Raw genomic sequence first — 19,259 nt, forward strand, 5'->3', positions numbered from 1 at the left:
TTTGGATTATTTGATTATGAGGGCTATATTTAAATTGAATCTAATAACTGGCATAGAATTAATGTCTTGTGAGCCGGTCAACCCTCAACCTGTCACCCTCAACATCTTCTCTGTAGGTGGGGCAACACTCCAATGGAAGAGGCCTTGCACTTTGGCCATCACGATGTGGTCACCATCCTCCAGGACTATCATAACAAGTATAACCCACAAGAGGCCCCTAAGAAGAGCAAAGAGACTGTTGAGGAGAACTTGGATGGCATGTTGTAGTGTGCACATCCAAGCCAGTAGGTGGCGCCTCACCGCTTTTATATAATCTCTATTCCCTAGACTGCTGCTGAGATACATGCTTTTGGAGTGACTTTTGTCGACTTTGTATGATAACTGTGTTGTTTTTTTTAAACTGTGTGTCTCGTTGGATGTGTTCTTATTTTTTTTCTATACTCCCATTGTGCACTTTTCTCCTTTTGTGACGGTGTTGCTTGTTTTTGACTTCCACTTTCTTTTCTCTCACTAAGCCTGTGTGGTTTGTGAGAGCCCAAAAAGTGTATAACCAAATTGAAACAGTGTGACAATAGTGTACTGCGTATAGAATTATGTTAATATACATATGCTTTTACATATAAATTGTATATTTATGTACTGTTAAAAGTAGATTTCATGATATCAAAGAACAACGCTTAATCTTATTTAATGTAATAGCAGTTTGGTGTTTTCCTTGAAGGGCCACAATGTCTAATAGTCTTTGTAAAAACCAGACACTCTATTGAAATTCTATTCATATTGGCACTAATATAACTACCTGTCTAGCCACATGGCTTGGTTAACGCCTAGATGGATATGTAAAAAAACACACCACTTCTAACTACATAACAAGCTACAATAAGTAGAATTCCAACTGTATATGTTCCTGTCGCGTACTTAGTCACATATAAACAAGTATAGGATGCCTAACTGTATCAAACACATTACTTCCTCTAGTCCTGATCAAACACATCACGACTTATCAACACCACTGGATAGGAACTCTATGCACTTAAGCTTTCATTTCAATGTCATGTTACTTCATACTTTGCTTTGTTTAGGATGAGCACATTTTTTGTGGGTATTTGTATGTCTGTTGTTCTTTTTCTCTGATTATTTCCCCATTTATAATGGATCCATACTTCCCATTAACTCAATACTGTACACTGAGCACATGTGGTTCTGCTGTAGAAAGAATGTACCTGAAACTGGATCGGCTGACCCGAACAGAGCTGTGTCTGTGGCCCTGTAATAAAACACTACTCTGGTGTCATTGTGCTGCCATACAGCTGACTATCAAACCAATCTATTAACTATATTTTTAGAACCGTGTATTTAGAAACATAATTTATCCCTCCATGCAGAGCCCTAGTGACAAACAATTGGAATGTAGCAAGATCATTCTGTGCTTATAAAAGTGACGACTGCATGTTTGGTCCAGTTCATATTATATTAGAAAGAGAAGAGCAAGACAGTGGTGGGAAAAGATCATTTGAGTTTGCCACCATCAGAAGTACTGGTTTGTTAGTAGGAAACAGGGAACCAGTTTAACATGTTTGCATAAACTTACCTAGAAACATATGGTATTTGACATTCATACTAGATGTCTTGTTTGTCTTTCATGAACAAGCGTGTGCCTTTGACCAGGATCTGATTTGAATTTAAAAGTGTAGTCAGTCGTTGGGAAGTAGCAAATTATACATTTTATTTGTAAGTTTTGCTTTGCTACTTGAATATGTATAGTAGCATTGCAGAATGTCTTACTGGCATATACCAAAACGGTTGATTTTGTGAAGTACTTTTTATGATTAGCCCAACATGCTCTCCAATATGAATGTTGAGGAATGAAGTACAGTATTATGAGTAATACCAAAAACATCAATTTACTACATATTTTGTATTCATTTTTATTGCTGGTTGCACTGGGTAAGAAAGTAAAACTGAAATATTCTTTTATAACAATTGTCAAAGTGAAAGAAACATTTGTTTATTATTTTGACAGTATGAAGTTGTAAAAATACTTGGAATGATGTTTAAAAAAATATGAATGCCCTTTTATGGTGAGAGCTGTTTGAAAAGACTGACAACCACATGAACCTGTTGTTGTGGGATTATGTGGGACTTATTACCCAGAAATAATTATCTATTGGGATTTAAACAGCTTCACTGGGCCTTTTATAACAGCATTAATCAAAACTCTAAAACGATCAAATGATAAATAAACATCATTGGTGGGTATTGGAGAAAATATGTAGCATTAGAGCAGTTTAATTGGCAAAACAGAAAATAATCATGCACAATGCTATAATCAGCCTTTTTAAATGGACACACAGGTGTTGGAATGTCGGTTGGAAATTCTAGAACTGTCCTTTCTTTAAATTGCATTTCTATCTCTACTACTATATTTTATCTCTAACAGAATGTTAGCATTTTGCAGCAGCAATAAAGATCTTTGTTTCTGAGATGGGGACAGTGTCTATGAAGATACATCGAAGATACATCGAAGAACATAAAGGATTACAAAAAGATTAGAACACAGAAATTCAACCTCATACACCACACCCCTAATAATCTGGTAGAAACACACCTTAATCTACCAAACCTCATCATAGACATGGCAACAGGAATAGGTATTATAATATTGGTTTGGTCATTGCTATAACCATGCCTTTTGTAATTGAGGTAGTTTGGTATAGCATAACCATGCCTAAGATATGATAACTTGTGTTAGCTGCCTAGGTTTTGCTAAGTGGGCTAACACAGTCTGTGGAACACGGGAGGTTTGAGTTTAAATCCCTGTAGAGCACATGGAGATGGTTCAAGTCATTTGTTAACAGTTATCGAGGACCAGTCAAAATTTCCAACTGAAGACTGTTCTGAATGTATGGCTTTATATGGATATCCTTTTTTGATCTTATTGTAAGGCTTACTTGATGACATTTTTTGTTCAGAGCTGTACAAGTGTGCAACCTCTCCTAGCAGTGGAGTGAATATAAATCTATTTATTTTAATAAACAAGCTTAAATAAAGAAATGCTTTTCATGCATGTGTGAGAGCTTCTACTTCCTGACATTCAAGTGGTTGAAGTCTAGTTATCTGACATACAATGTCCACAGAACTCTCCTTAGAAGTCTGACCACTCGTCGCATAGATCTGGGGAAGGTTATAAAATAATTAGTAAAGCATTTCAAGTTCCCAGGAAAGTTTGGACTCTTCCGAGAGGTGACAGAAAACATAATGGCCACTCTGCAGCATTCAGTTAATCAGGCCTTTATGGTTGAGTGGCTAGAAATATGCTATACCTGAGAAAAATGACATTTCACCTGAGAGCATTACAGAAATAATTTTATTAAGCCTAAAAGGCAATGCTATATTTGGCTAAAACAAGGCTAATATCATCCTTATGTTGAAGCATTATGATGGGATCATCATGGTATGGGGATGCTTCTCGGTGGCCTGAACTGAGAGACTGGTCAGGATTTAGGGCAGGATGAATGGAGAAAATACAAAGAAAACTTGATCCAGAGTATCCAGGATCTCAGACTGGGGTGAAGATTAATCTTTCTGCATGACAATGACCAGAAGTGCACAGCCAAGACAGCACTAGAGTGGCTTTGGGGCAAGTCTGTGAACGTCTTTGAGTAGTCCTGCCCCAACCGTCAGAAAAACTGACATTCAATAATTAGACCACCATGTCCACCATTGCTACTTTCAAAAACATGCATATGCAGCATGCTGTGGTGCTGGTCATTTAGGGGCACTAAATTCTTTGTTTCAACATACTTGTTAAAACTATAAAAAATGTCCCAGTGTAGGTGTTGCATTTCAAAAATTCTTTAGAGTAAATTCAGAAGCAATTAAGGAAACTATTGACATAGGCTTTTAAAATACACAGCTCCGGAGAAAATGAAAAGACCACTGCACCTGTTTCTTTCTTTCCAAAAAAGTTGAAAAGGAAAGTTTTGAGTGAGGAACAGAAGGGTTAAAATGAAGGGACCACTTTGGCAAGCTGTAAGATATTTAGTTATTTTTGGCAAGCTGTAAGATATTTGGCCCCACAATGTTTCACTTTCATTTTTGGTCAACCAGCTTACGAAGGCTATAAAAATAAAATACTCAATACTCAAATACTCAAGAAGCTGATGTGAATAGTTTTAGAAGTATAATAAGAACAAAATAGTCCAATGTTATTGAATCTGCATCAGTGGGTTTTTATTCTGAACACTCATAGCAAGGGCTCCTAACTTCCGAAAGGACTGGCACTCTAAAGAGTATGGGTTTTATTAGTTTGTTCTTTAAAATCGAATGTATAATCAAACTGTATCAAAGGCCTTGGATAGGTATACAAACAAGGCAACAGATGTTCTGACATACATCAGCTTTAACCATTTAACTTTAACTATTTCACGAACAAAGACGATGCTTAATCTGTATCTGCAAGTCCACTCCTAAAAGTAATGAAACAGATCCATTAACAAAGTGAAGAACAGTTACCAGCACACCATCATTTTCTATCCATTACATATGCATTCATAAAACAGTACCCAGTCACCACTGAACTACACTACAAAAATCATATATATTAAATGACAAAAAACTATGATAATGAACTGTATGTATACAGTTTTCACAATGTATGTACATAGTAAATTCAGTAATTGTAGTTTTTGTTGGCCTTTGTGGTTTTCCCAGATGCTGCCTGGTGACATCAGGTTAGTTTGGGAAAGGGGTTCTCATCTGAAACATGAGATACACAAGATATACCCACATCAGAGAATATAATATTATAATATCTGTGGTCCTTGGGATGTCCCTACCCTAATCTTGAATATAGTAAACATGAGATGCTTGAATTCAAATACCTACTAACAAAGAAAAATTGTTCTCCAGAGATTTATTAAATAGGTAACCAACAACATCAAGTCTCTAAAGAAATAAAACAGATTCACAAGTATTACAATGCAAACACATTCTTTGTTCCTTTAATTGACTTACGATAGTGAACCTATCTTCATACAAACATAGCAAACATGAAAGAGCTGGTATACACATCAGTTTAGCACTAGCATTAAAAACTCTAGTTTCATATGAAGTCAGTTACTTATGCCAGAAGACAGACACAGCTAAAGAAACTGCCTAGTTCGAGTTGTCTACTTGATCCTAAATCCTGCCCCATGTTCTGCTTTGTTACACAGTGCCACAGTCACCTTGTAGAAATATAAGTGCCTATTTGTACCACTTAATTGGGACTGAATTGTTGTAATTTCATCCTAGAACCACAGTTGAGATTTCAAAGAAGCAGCCCCATGACTCACCTTTGTAATAATCCAATGCAATTGGTGCATGTCCATAAGGCTTAAATAACAATTATTTTGTTCATACATTTTCAATACAGCCAACGCTTTCTAGTTCTAGTTGTGTTTTTTTGTCTTACATACAGGGAAATCAAGCTGAGACCATGGTCTCTTTTACAGTTCAGACTTGTATCGAACCAACTAAAAAACATACAAAAACACATGGAAAGGAAGCACACACACAAAATCACAGTTCACAGGGAAAAGGTATTTTAGCAGACATGCCTTATAGGAACCAATGCTGCTAATTTAAGTTTAACATTCCATGAGTAGTACTCAAAATCCGTTTTGCCTAATTCAATGTAGGCCCACACCATCTCTAGCACTAGCAAGGCTTGTGCTATCTAATAACTGTTGTTATTCCAATGAATGTTTGTGATGAGATAGTTATGAGGTTTCCTCATAAAAGCACTAAATATAAACATCAACCAAATGACTTGGCCCTTCTAGAAGTCGGAGTCCCAGCCAAAAGAAGTGTATAGGAGACAGTGTTCAAAACGTTTGAGCCACTAATACGTGGGATAGGTATTGCTTTGTGACAACCACATAAGCATTGCTCATTGTAGCAGTTACAGTACACTTCTAACACTTTAGGCGGTTTGTGCTTGATCTGATTGAATCCTGTCAAAGGTGCTGTGCTTCTACTGTGTTCAGCTGGTACAGTCTGGCTTTAGCCTACAGTTAAAGCCAGACACCTACCACACACATGACACCTACCACACACTTGTCATGTTCCCCTGCTAAGATGCTGCATGCATCAACCAATGTTTGCACGCCACATCATCAACCATGTCATTGACTGGCAGATAGCTATAACATATGATGTGATTAGCAGATAAAAAATAATCTCTCCAGGCTCTGTAACATATAGTTGTCAGTAACGTCTCAGTAAAGGAACGCCCACTCTGTATTACTGGTGCTGACTGGCTGTAACCTACCACACTGTGTCTAGTCTGTGTGTGGCTACAACAGTTTGGCTGACACCTACCACAGAGTCAATCTCAGCAGGGTTTATAATCCGGGACAGCTCTCCAAACACTTCGGGACTCATCGGCATTATATTATCCTGGAGTCTGGAGGGATGGCTGAAGGGAAACAGAACTCAATAAATTGTTATACTATCAGGAATTCTGATGGGGAAGTGCATAACAATAATGTAGTAGATACAACACCAATCTAGGCAAAAACAAAGGAGTTATTTAGGATTTACTGTAAATGTAATATTTAATTACACTTTAATTTGACCCTTCCCTACCCTAATTTATTCTGAATTAAAAAATAAAAGCCTTTATAAAACAGAAGGTATTTTAATGACATGAATCACACATACACTTCAGACACAGAGACGAAACCTTGCAGAATGTAACCCGTCAAATCAGCACTATCCAACTCCATTGGTTCAGCAGCTGTTGAGAAAAACACATTGAAAATTGATTGAATAGCTTTCTTTGAAAGAAAGACTGCAGATATAAATGCCCATATTCAGTAAAATGTTGATGCCAAAGAATGAGAAAATGACAATCAGAATGAGAAAATGATCAATCAAAGAGTTTTATTGCCAAGTAAGCTTCACAACAGAAGATCCCAAGATAAGGCTCGCTATTGGCTCTGAATTAGTGACGTGCGGTGTACCTAGGCCCTCTACGTCAGACCAGCACATCCAGAAACTTTGGCTCGCAACATATTCCCGCCCCTTTTTTAGGGGCGAAAACAAACAACACTAGCCATTGACATTCATGTAAAATAGCAGTGCAAAACAATACTAAAAGACAACCAGCAGAATTAAATTAGTTTATGAATGAACCAAAATACTTTATGCCAAGTCAATATATGTCCACCAGGCCTGCCAGAGAACGCACAAGATATGTAGAAAATATTATGTCCCTTCAGTCTCCCAGCATCAAACTGGTGCAATAACCCCACTCTATGGCCTTCCCGAACATCTATTTCTACCTTACTGAATTTTCCAAGTTAGCAAATTACCAGTGAACTGGTTTACTGTTCATTCCTGCTCTACAAATAGTATGCATGCTAGTAATAGCACTCTGACAACTGATCTAGCTAGCTATGTCTGACTTTTCTTGAAACAGAAATCAGTATCAGAACCAGCTTTATTCGCCAGGTATGTATACACATACAAGGAATTTGACTATACCACTATATGATTTTATAGGCTCATGATGTGCTTACTCTTAAAAAACCTAAACAAAGGACACTCAACAAGAGTCACCAACTGCAATATACAGTACACATAAATACACATAATAAACCAAAACAATAACATAGTAAGACTGATGAGACAATCTACAGTACACATAAATACACATAATAAACCAAAACAATAACATATTAAGACTGATGAGACAATAGTGCAATGAGCAGGGTATAAAGGGTGCTGGAAATACATATTTTTGTATAGGTATGATTATACCTGTGCAAAAATGGGTCTGTCTTTGGGAAAGGATCTGTCTTTGGGAAAGGGTCTGTCTTTGGGAAAGGGTCTGTCTTTGGGAAAGGGTCTGTCTTTTGGAAAGGGCCTGTCTTCGGGAAAGGGTCTGTCTTCGGGAAAGGGTCTGTCTTTGGGAAAGGGTCTGTCTTCGGGAAAGGATCTGTCTTCGGGAAAGGGTCTGTCTTCAGGAAAGGGTCTGTCTTCGGGAAAGGGTCTGTCTTCGGGAAAGGGTCTGTCTTCAGGAAAGGGTCTGTCTTCGGGAAAGGGTCTGTCTTCGGGAAAGGGCCTGTCTTCAGGAAAGGGTCTGTCTTCGGTGAGGGAGAATGGAGGGTATGTAAATCCGGATGAAGTGTGTAATTTATTTGAAACCCTATATCGAAGTTAGCTAAGATTAGCATTTACATGTTAGCCTTATGTAGCGATGGGCATTTAGTTACCTAAACACAGGGAAAGTATTTATAGATAGCTATCTGGCCATAGCATATATAACTGTTAATCAGACAAAGCGCTACCTTGGGCTCTTAACTAAAACATAAGTGTGTGGAGATGCAGGGTCCCATTGCTTCCTGGCATTGTCTTCCCTTCCTATGGCTTGGACCCATGAAGCCCTTCTATCAGGGTCTTTCTTAGGACATGGCAGGGGAACTAATTGGAGATCAAAGATTTTTGTTCTATTGTTGGTACAACCAACTACACAGAAAATCAACAGCACAACAAGCATTATTAATCCGGCCGGTTTTTTTTTTTATGCAGTTGTAGTCTACATGGGATGGAGGATTGTTTTCCAGAGCCTACTCTGGATGACGTATTACTGGTCTAGAGAGCCTTGAGGCATCATATGATTAATTGTGTCACCTATTACAATTTGTGATTGGTAGCTTCTTTGGTCATTTCAAAATGCTGCTCAAATTGAATTCAATGTCAATGACGTTGCCTGGTGCTTTCTATTCAAAGCCTGAGGGCCTAGCCAATGAGCGTTGAGCCTAGCTAGACTATTAACCCTTTTTTCCCCAACAGAAACTGAAAAAAATCTATAGGAAGATCATTACAATTAAGAAAAAAAAGATAATCAGATAATCACTGAAAAGAAATTCTGAGTTATAATAGATAGAAATATATACAGATTTGTTTCTATCCTTAGGCCCTCTCTGAGGGTGTAGAGGGTCCTGATGGTTCCCCACTGGTGTTAGTTACCTTCTGTGGGGTGGCTGTAGTATTGTTGGAAGGCTCTGTCTTTGGGGATGTCGGGGTAGAGGTACAGCAGAGGGTTTTCCGGGATGTTCTCAGGAGCCATCACCTTGTAGTTGCGGAGGATGTCAGGGAAGGTGACAACGGAGAGGTGCTTCTTAGTGTATGGCACAACCGAGTGGCATTGGACGTCTTTAATTACACAGAAATACAGTACATTAATGTCCATGAACAATATATTGTGATAAAAGAGTATGTTTTCAGACTCATAAGAAAGAAAACAGACACACAGACACACTAATTGTTTTATTTTTAGTCTAATTTTCCAGAATAGCTACAAACCACCAGACACACACTAACATACTGTTATTGGAGCGCTCCACCCAGGTAAAGGTAATGGCTCCCTCCCGGCTACTTTCGCTGAAACGCAGTAGGAAAGTGCCAGGCTCCTTGTCCTTCAGCAGGGCCTTTTCTTTGCCCTTACTGACGAAGCCCATGATTAACCTGTGTCCCAGAGAGATTTAGGGTATTATAACACAATTTAGTAGTTTTTTACAAATGTGATTGTAGATCTGTGTCATGGTGCGGTGAGCAGCAGCGCCACCGTGCCATATTTCCACAAGTTCCCATATTCTCACGAACACATCCCGGACTGTCACATGTTTCCCATCTTCCACACCAGGTCCCAATCTAGCTCGTTTGTATGTGTATATATGTTTCCCCTCTGCTCCCCACATTGTGGATCATTGTTGCTGTTGCTGTCATTGTTGCTGTGTGCGCGTGCATTTAATTGGTGAGTGTTATTGAATGTACTGTTTGAATGTTAATTGTTAAGACGCATGTTGCGCACTATAATTTCATTCAGTCATTAGTATTGTTTTTCCGTTCGTGTTTGGTTTGTTTGTTGTTTTAATAAATCCCACGAACGAGAGTACTGCCTGTGCCTGGTTCCCTCCAACACTACACCTTGACAAGTTGTTACAATCTGGCCTTCCCCGAAACATACTGAAGTAATGTGTGTTGGTGAGGTGGTCAGGCACTATAGGGTTCTAGTGGGGCAATGATGACTGAAAACTCTTACCCATCATTCCAGAGAAACAGCAGGTGTTTCTTGATCAGCTCCAGGATTCCCTCGATCCACAGCCAGAAGGGAAGAGTCTTCTCATTCTGCTCAAATCAAGAAACACTCAATACCCACTTGATAAACACAAAGGGGCTGGTTAAAACACCAAACATACATTATGATGCTCACCTTGCAGAATTTGGTCCAGGGGATGAGCCCATCAGGGTTTCCCGCTGCTTCTTGACCTGTCACAGGAATGTCTTAGCATTATTAGTTCATGTGACTGGAATGACATTTGCTTACACTCTTATGAGCATTATGTGACAGGTGTCATAAGCTCTTTCTGAATGTTTTAGTGTGTTCAGTAAATCAAAGCAAACTGTGCAATGTTACATACACACCTAAATATCATATATGGGATTGCTGAGGTAAAAAAAGCTTGGTAAGAACTTGTCTTTTAGACTCACCCAAGAGCTTGTCTCCCAGCATCCTCAACTGCTCCTCGTTGAGACCTCGCTTGGTTACGGAGGAGAATTGCCAACTCAGCACCTCTGACAACTGGCCCCAGGTGACCGGAGGAGGGTTCAGGAAGAATAACAGATTCTGGGGAGAGAGAAGGATGGAGGGGGTTAGCTGATTATTCTGGGGAGACAAAGAAATGAAGAGCGTTAGCTGGGTTGAAACAAAGACCTGGAAACCAGGAGTTGGAGTCATTTAAGAGAACCACAGTTAGATCTCTGAGGGAACAATCTGAATAACTACAGGAAGAGCTGTGCACCTGAATATTTGAAGTGAGGTTTTCAAATGAGGAGGTTTGGATAGAGTGGCTGTAGCCTACCTTGGGTTCACATGTCAGCATGTTATACCACATCACAGAGGCCCAGGCACAGGGCAGTTGGGAAATGTGGGAGATGACCACAATGGGTAGGGACATTGTCTAGGCACACACACGTCAGACATAAAAAGTAAAATCAGTTAGATTCCTCAGTGTGTATGATAAATATGCAATGCCATTGTTTTATACTGTGTTTCTTTAACGTTGTTCAGATAATTTGTTTTTGTTCTCACCTCTAGTTGGACTTTGAATCCGGGCTGAGAAAGCTGTGTCTCAAAGCTGATGGAGTGGAGCTCCTCAGTCACTATGAGGGGAGCCTAAGAGGACAGACTTTAGGAAAGACTTGGCAAAAATTTGACAACAGAACATGTACCGCTATGACATTACATGAGTGTTATAGATCACACATATCTTGGACACATTTTTTTACCTCATTTGACCGGTTCCCATTACCTCTCTGTTCCTTTAGTTTCTGGGGAATAAATAGTTGCATTGAATTAGATCATCAAAGAACAATAGGAAAAGGAACACAACTTCTCACTTTGATATAAACTGTTTTGAACAGTGCATGATTTATTGTTACAGCTATTGTTTGGGAGATTCCAACCCTGACCCCAAGGCAAGAGTGCAAACATCCTCCAACTGTCAAAAAGCTCTTTCAGTGGCTAGGGTAAATATAATATGAAGAATATGTGATACTGTTACAATTAACACACAGCTGCCAGTTCATACCAGGTGTCTGAATTCTGCTGCTAAGCTTCCACTGGACTCTTCCATGTTCATAACCTTGGTGTTGGTTCCCAAGATGTTAAATTTACGGAACCTGGAAAATGATTGTAATTCAGAGGAAATGTAACCACTACTACTAGGTTAGATTAGGTTTAAGTAAAAAACTGATCGATACCAAGAAATTGCATACCATTTCCCTGTGTTTCTCTCAGAGACATCCCTAAAGAAAGACAAAACATTAGTCACTGAACCCTTCAGCATTTCAATTGAGAGACTATATTAATGTAATGTAAGTCAAATAGTTAAGTTGTTAAAGCACAGTCCTCAATGTCAACTACAATGTAGCCAATCATTTTTGTATGTTATGACTAATTTCCCATAGCCCAATGTTTACATGCATGTGTTTGCATATTGCTTCAGTATGTATTTATCATTCTTACTTACTTATCAAAAACTGATTTGACTTTGAGCTTGTAGTTGAACTCCTGGAGCTTCACCAGGAGCCTAGGGACAGTATTGCATAAAACAGTTATAATTATACCAGCACTATTTACTATCATGAATACCAGCAGACGGATGAGTTTTAGGCATCAAGGATGACCAAAATATCCTCTTCTGAAAATATCCTCTTCTGCTCGCTACTAGCAATAGAAAATTGAACACTGTCTGTAATGTTAAACTTTAGTACCCCACCTGATTTTGACCGTGAACTGCACACCAGTCTTCAGCACCAGAGGTCGTTGGGGATGAGTGGCCATACAGGGCTGTCTCTCCACCACAAAAGAACTAAAAGAGAGACACATTCTTTCAATCATTAAACGGTAATCTCACTCCTATGTTACTCCCATTTCTTCTGGGAACACATTTTTGTCTTGTGGGATGTTTTAAATTTTTTACACTTCTGTTCAATGCTCTGATACAAGAAGTGATCCCTACAAGCAGTGATCCCTACAAGCAGGGCCATGGCCCCCTGAAAAGATAAATGCCTGGGCCCCCTCACTTATAGACATCATTAACATTACTATGATCAGTGGGCCCTGACACGCCATGGACCTGGTGAATCATCTCCACCTTTCCCCAAGTTAGCTACGGCCCGGCAAGTACATTGGCACAGGTGACAGAGCAGGTCTTACTTGACAATGAGGTTCTTAAACAGGGTGAGAGAACGTTCCTCCAGAGTGCTTTTAAACTGAGTGATGGGGTCGTTTTCATATGTATACTTCTGTTCCAGCTCCTGAAGCTTTTTCAGCTGCTGGCGGATCTGCTGTAACCCCTCTGCCACCGCAGTGAACCTTCACACACACATACACAAGGTTAATGGTTAGGCTTGAGAGTATCTGAACATGGTCTGGGGTAGGGGTAGATTTTGGGTTAGATGCAGCAGCTGGTTAAGGACAGGACACAAGGCTAACCAGATTTGTAGCTGATCTAGGCAGGCGTCAGGTGGACCTCCGATACAGGCAATCTGCTGTCGGCGCTTCAACTCAGGCATCTCCTCAAGCACTAGTGTGTCCTGGATCTCCCCAGCCAAGCTCAGGACGTCTGCAATCTGATGCACTACCCTCTTCAGGTCAGGAGAAAAAAAGCAAGATTTTTTTCTGTTGTTTTTTAGTCGCTCAGATCCTGACCGACTTGCACTACAGCATTCAACTTAAGATAGATGGGACAATCACAGAAGCCAGTAGTATTATGCATACCTTACACAACACCATTAGCCACCATACAGGGTAGACAATAGCATGTACATGCACACATACCTCTCTGGTATCTTTGAGTTCTCCGAAAAGCTCCCTGATTATCATCTCATCCCAGATCTCTTCCTGTTCTGGTAGTGAATGTGTTATCACATTCCCTTCTTGTTCTACTGACAAGCACATAGATTCGCAAATGATGAAGACTTAGGCCTTCAAAATACAATAGCAAAGAAAGATCTGTAATTTCCCGGCAAACTTAGGCTCCTTCAGCCTGGTAACTCATTTTTTGTACATTAGGAGTAACCAATGTTTTTCAGCACATTCACATTGGACATTCTTGTGTTCCAGTGTATGGAAAAAGATTAGGATATACAGTACCTCGTCTCTGCAGGTTCTTAAAGTCGTGTTTATCCTGAAGGTCCTCAAGTGTCTTCATCTCCTGCTCTGCATTCTGAAGAGAAAGAAAGTTATACTAATTTCCTTCATTGACCTTTCTAATATTTCTTTAAAAAAAACATACTTTCTTCAACCACCCCAGATGTTTTATCAGGCAACTTATCTTACAGGATGACATGAAAATTGCCAAAATCATATGAGCTTATATGACAATAAAACCACATATCACATGGTTTTGTCCTAATGAACACACCTGAATTAGATTCCTCAGGTTTTTAACGTTTTTGTCCAGCTCCTTCTGTTTCTTGAACACTACCTTATTTGGTGTAGAGTCCATGTTGTCCTTAGAAAAATATTTGCAGACAATATGATGATATAAGTCTCCATTCACACTGTCACAGAAATGCTACTTCTGCTGCAACAATGACCGAACATAAAATAATATTCAAAACAACAGTTACAAAAAGCATTTAGCAAAAGACATGATCAATGTCTCACCACATTTTTGATGATTGATGCCAGGATTTTCTTTTCCTCTTTTAGACAGTTACAGATAATCATGGCCATTTTTAAAGGTTTTTCCTGGAATTTATCCTGGATAGACAGTTTAAAAAAATAAAAATAAAAAATAAAACATTCCAAGGACCACAGTTCTTTCCACATGCTGTCCTAATATTACACAGGCACTTCCACTTTAGACACAATAAGGATATTTTATCTTAGCTGGTAAAAATCTGAAATTAAATCCAAATTTGTACTTTCGTATATTCAAATAGAATTTGGTCAGATCTTTTTATGGGTTCTATTAATAGCATACCATGAGAAGAAATGAATGCCCCTCAAATCAATTAAATGCAACGGAAGTCAGTATTAGGGTACAGGTGTTTTTAGTGTTGTTTTAATGTAGTATACTCCCTCTTCCCCTTTTTTGCCCAATCCCTCTCATTGATTTGGATTGTGGACAGAAGGTCATGCATGTGTTCTCTGCCTACCTCTCTGATGCATGCCTAGGTAATTGCTTTGTTCATTAGGTATTATCTTGTAATGTAATATTTAGTTAAACAACAGTTCATTTTGAATCTACAATGTTAAGCCGAAACCGCACTAATTCCCCCATGTTGGTTGCTAGAAGCAGCTCTTATACCATCTAGGCCTGCTTGCTACTCTCTGCTGTCCCTATTTTTACAATGACTATTGCTCTCTCGCATCAGTTTAACAGATGAACTACCACATGCTGTATGTTTTTGAACATGAAGGATATATTTCATTTGGCAAATAAGGGAACAGAACATTTGACCATTTGAAAACTGCACTTGTGGGTGTGGGGATACTTGCGCTTGAAACATTGTCCTTGATGCTGATTGGCCACACGATCGTACATCTCAAAAGCATTTTTTGAAAACAACTTCTGACTAAATAAGCAAATCGTCTTACCTGCAGCTTTCGTTTAATCCTGCGAATATTGAGTTGCAACAGTAAGTTGTTCTCCAAGGCGAAACGGCTGTACTGGTCATCCAACTGTGCCAGGAGGTCATGGAAACGGACCGTTGCCAGGGAATCGCTGGTGGCCACTGTCTCCCTGCAGAGGTCAACCAAAACAGATTCAGTGAAACCTTTTTTTATCAAATATAGAAAACTACCATCTCATCTACATAAGTATTCAGACCCTTTATTCAGCACTTTGTAGAAACAACTAAGACAGCATGTGATCACAGCTTTGAGTTTTCTTGCTTTGCACACCAGGATTTGGGCAGTCTCTCCCATTCTTTCTTGCAGATCCTCTCAAGCTCTGTCAGAATGGATGGGCAGCATTGTTGAACTGCAATCTACAGGTCTCCCCAAAGATGTTAAATGGGGTTCAAGTCCATTCTATGGCTGGGCCACTGAAGAATATTCACAAACCGTTCCTGAAGCCACTCCAGAGTTCTATTCACTTTATGTTTGCTCCGTTTATCCTTCCCTCAATCCTGACCAGTCTCCCAGTCCCTGCCGTTGAGAAGCATCCCCATCCCCCAGCATGGTGATCCCAACACAATGCTTCACTGTAGGGATGGTATTAGACAGGCAAAGAGTGGTACCTTGTTTTCATCAGACATACCACATGACATACGCCTAAAAGCTCCATTTTGGTTTTTCCTCATGCTTCTTCAGACACCATTTACTCAGGCTTCCATCTAGCCACTCTGCCATAAAGGCCTGATTGATGGAGTGCTGCATAGATGACATGGTGCAAAATCTTTTGTAAGATGCTAGATCTTTTGTGACAGTAGTGAAAGACAGGAGACAGAGGAGACTGCTGAAAGTGCAGTGGGACATATTACAACCTATGCTGCAGGTTTAGATGTGCACAAGAGTCACCTGCTTAGGCAGCTGAACCACTTTTAGCCCCAAAAACATTAATTCTGATTTGAAAATCCCTCATGACCTTGATAAATCTGTTATATTTACTTTCTTTTTTCCTATTAAAGGAGTCGGCACTCCCTTTCCCAGCAAGTATCTTCACGGCTAGATGAATTAGCAAGCCATACCACATCACATTGAATCATGCAATGATTTCACCACAGTCATCAAACCCATCTAAACACTCTGAATGTACAACAAACTATAGCCACCTTGATAGTCTGTCCCTCACTGCTGATTACTCACCAATCATGGCTCTCGATCCAAGTGCTTAGGTACTGGCGGATCTCCATAGGGAAAGTATCATCATACAGCTGGTCCAACTGCTCCAGGCACCAGGAGTCCAACTTTTGCAACTGTTTCCACTGGGCCATCTATGAAGCAGGGAAAAGGATATGGCACTTAGTGTTTTCCTTTCCAACAGCACCTCAGCATATGGAGGTTAGAAGACAACCAGTAATAAAAAATAATATTTTAACAAGCAAAGCATGGGCCACAGAGAAAAACAGAGTGTGAAGCCTGAAGTTTATTTATTGTCAAAGCAAAGAAACACAACTTGTTTTCATAATGAGCTCAGACAGCTTCCCCGGCTCAGAAGAGTTTGCCTTCAGGTTCTTCAGCTGCTCCGGCTATATGGCGTGGTCTATTAAAAAAGACATGAGCAGAGTTTTTTTTGTTTAGGAAATGTTAGGCTCTATCATGTCTTGTGCCAGTTATTAGTCTGCAATGTTATCTTTTGCAAAACCTGTGCTTAATTCCGCTGTGATCAAATCACTGATATGAATAACTACCACAGCCATGGAAAGGGATATAGAGTCACTTTTAAAATGATTTTCATATTTGATGAAGATGTAAAAGACTGTAAAATGAATAAATGGCTTCATTGTATCCCAAGAAGTATTTTTATTGTTGGGTGTCATTAGGCTTAAATGCAAGGTTATACCTAACAAGAGGCTATCGCTTAGCATGTTTCAGTAGCAGTCACTTGATGGTAGACTCTGCCAACCACCCATGGATTGATTGAAATAGTCATGATATTATTCTGCAAGAGAGGCCTAGGCAAACTTGATAGTTAACATTCAAGTCAAGGTCAATAAATGTTTGGATAATGTTTAATTCCTTTTAAAAGGCTGAATTCTGTTATTTTCCCTGACACTGATTTTTTTTAATAATACACATACAATAATATCATATTCACTAGGCGAAACTGAATTTTTCCGAAAACTCCTCTCGGTGTTAGGCCTTGCGGATCTTGTCTATCAGTTCATCTGGTTGCCTTTTCACTATCCATTAAGTGTAATTGTTCTTTTTGTACACCTTTATTTTTGTATTATACAGTTATGGTTACAGACCCTCTCCCCCGCCATACATTCGTATTTGGCCAAAAAAGAGAAACAAAAATACAATTGATAAAGTTGAAGTGCAAATCTGATATTGTGACAGCCCTAGGGGGTAGGGGCTCAAGCCCCCCAGCTGGGGTCTACCTGTGCACATGCCTGATCTCATGAATAGCCGAATGTCTACGCATCCAATGCACAGTTTGAATATTATATAAAAAGGGATTACATGGGACTGCATACGTCTTTAATAGTGAGCTATTAAAAAAGGATTGTATATAAGGATGAATTCAGATAAATAAACAAAATTGAAATTGGCAGATCTATGGGATATGGAAGGTCAGTGACCAAAATGGAAGTGATTTTAGAGGTCCATATAATCTGGATAGGAAGCTATTAAAAATATTCATGTTAATTTGTTAATAGAGTTGTAAAATGCATGTAATTTTTAAATGAAACACAGTTGATAAATTAGGAAAAAACAAGAGGTGTACCTTTTAGAAGAGAGTAACCGAATATACATCACACTTGTTTGTTGATCTGTAACTCATATGGCTAGTGAGCTATTAAAAAGTAGTCATTTTGAACGATAAATTCCTGTAAATTCACTGTTCTAAGGGGCGTACTCTTGACTAGGAAGGTCAGTGAACAAAATGTAAGTGGTTTTAGAGGTACATGTCATCTTGATTGGAAGCTATTAAAAAAGTTCACGTGAATTAGGTAATAGAAAAGTAATAATGCATGTAATAAAAAATGTAAAAGAGGTAATGGAACAAAACACATTTATTTGTAGATCTCTAGAATTGACATAAGAGTAAATTCTCATATAATGACCGAAATGTAAAAGGGGAAATCTTAAGGTCAATGATCAAAATACAAATGGTTTTAGATGCATATGTCATCTCTATAGGAATCTATTAAACAAATGTAATATATAAGCTTTAACAACAAAAATATATGTAGAAAATTATAGGTTTGTTTCATAACCCCAAATTGTCAGTACCTATGGTTTTCATTTACAGGGGTAGGTATTATTAAGTTGACACAAAATGTAAACCATTTTTTTTATCACATTCAGTCAGCGGTATTGCACTTTTACGATGGTCCCTAAACTACTAAACCAACATTCGACACCGTTTAGCAAAATTTTGGGCTCTGCTAAAGTAAAAGTTAAAATTAAAACTTTGTTCTCACTGTCGTCTTTGTACGATTCTTTTTGGAAGAGGTATTGACGATCAAACTCCGAATATCAAACATAAAATCTCGGTTCATAATTTCACATATCTCTTAAACTGATTTTTTTAAATATGTATATTACTTTATATCAAATACTGACTGAATATATGTTTAAACGGCTCGCCAAATTTGTAAGAGACCACACACTTTTTCAGAAGTACACTCATCTATGGAAAGCGGAAATACAGTACCATTCCTAAAACGACATTTCTCCAACTCCAAGTTTATTTCAGAAATTTGACAAGAACAAATGACTTTACCTATTGGCCCTACTCTTTATTTAGAGAATTTTCTTATGTTAACCTACCGTAATATTCTTCCAAGACAAAACTGGATTCCAACGCTGGAATGTCCACGAGTTCTATAAGTATGGGGATACTGTAGCCTAGCACAACAACCTGATCCCGGCAGTTACCAGTCTAAGCGAAAATCAGTTTTGTGCTGTTTTGTAGTGATGTGCGAATCATGAACGATTCGCAAATTCTTTTGAATTTAAAAGATTCTTGTGAATCAGTGAGCCGTTTTTGCGCAAGAGAATCGCAGAACTTCAGGCCGCT

General features: G+C 38.8%; 2 protein-coding genes across 8 annotated transcripts in view; one reads left to right on the plus strand and one right to left on the minus strand.

Annotated features, from left to right (window-relative positions):
* The window catches only part of LOC105022419 (glutaminase kidney isoform, mitochondrial), a 51,437-nt gene extending 48,372 nt beyond the window's left edge, over window positions 1-3,065 (plus strand). For 4 of the 5 annotated variants that reach the window (XM_010890781.5, XM_010890782.5, XM_020054751.3 and 1 more), the window contains one exon: window positions 117-267. In XM_010890781.5, coding sequence (XP_010889083.1) covers window positions 117-267 — 151 coding nt within the window. Of the gene's footprint in view, window positions 1-116 lie in introns of all 5 variants that reach the window. The other variant, XM_010890780.5, reaches the window with a different exon arrangement.
* A 1,221-nt stretch (window positions 3,066-4,286) lies between these two features.
* LOC105022417 (signal transducer and activator of transcription 1-alpha/beta-like) lies at window positions 4,287-19,259 on the minus strand. Of its 3 annotated transcripts, none has more exons than XM_013137825.4 (25): window positions 19,010-19,257; window positions 16,686-16,772; window positions 16,376-16,503; window positions 15,164-15,308; window positions 14,228-14,323; window positions 13,983-14,072; window positions 13,712-13,784; window positions 13,397-13,503; window positions 13,052-13,203; window positions 12,773-12,931; window positions 12,333-12,425; window positions 12,084-12,143; window positions 11,830-11,859; window positions 11,643-11,733; window positions 11,341-11,382; window positions 11,144-11,227; window positions 10,914-11,012; window positions 10,543-10,678; window positions 10,265-10,320; window positions 10,094-10,179; window positions 9,377-9,516; window positions 9,019-9,204; window positions 6,706-6,781; window positions 6,364-6,460; window positions 4,287-4,758 (listed from the first exon to the last, which is right to left on the minus strand). In XM_013137825.4, exons 3-25 carry the CDS (start codon window positions 16,501-16,503, stop codon window positions 4,735-4,737), a joined length of 2,250 nt encoding a protein of 749 aa, XP_012993279.2. In that variant the 5' UTR covers window positions 16,686-16,772; window positions 19,010-19,257; the 3' UTR covers window positions 4,287-4,734. The 3 variants fall into 3 exon arrangements, with proteins under 3 accessions (XP_012993279.2, XP_012993281.2, XP_012993280.2); XM_013137827.4 differs by having other exon boundaries at window positions 13,397-13,500; window positions 19,010-19,251; XM_013137826.4 differs by lacking the exon at window positions 16,686-16,772 and having other exon boundaries at window positions 19,010-19,259.

This window comes from Esox lucius, chromosome 16, assembly GCF_011004845.1.
Source record: "Esox lucius isolate fEsoLuc1 chromosome 16, fEsoLuc1.pri, whole genome shotgun sequence".
In the NCBI taxonomy this organism is placed as follows: domain Eukaryota; kingdom Metazoa; phylum Chordata; class Actinopteri; order Esociformes; family Esocidae; genus Esox; species Esox lucius.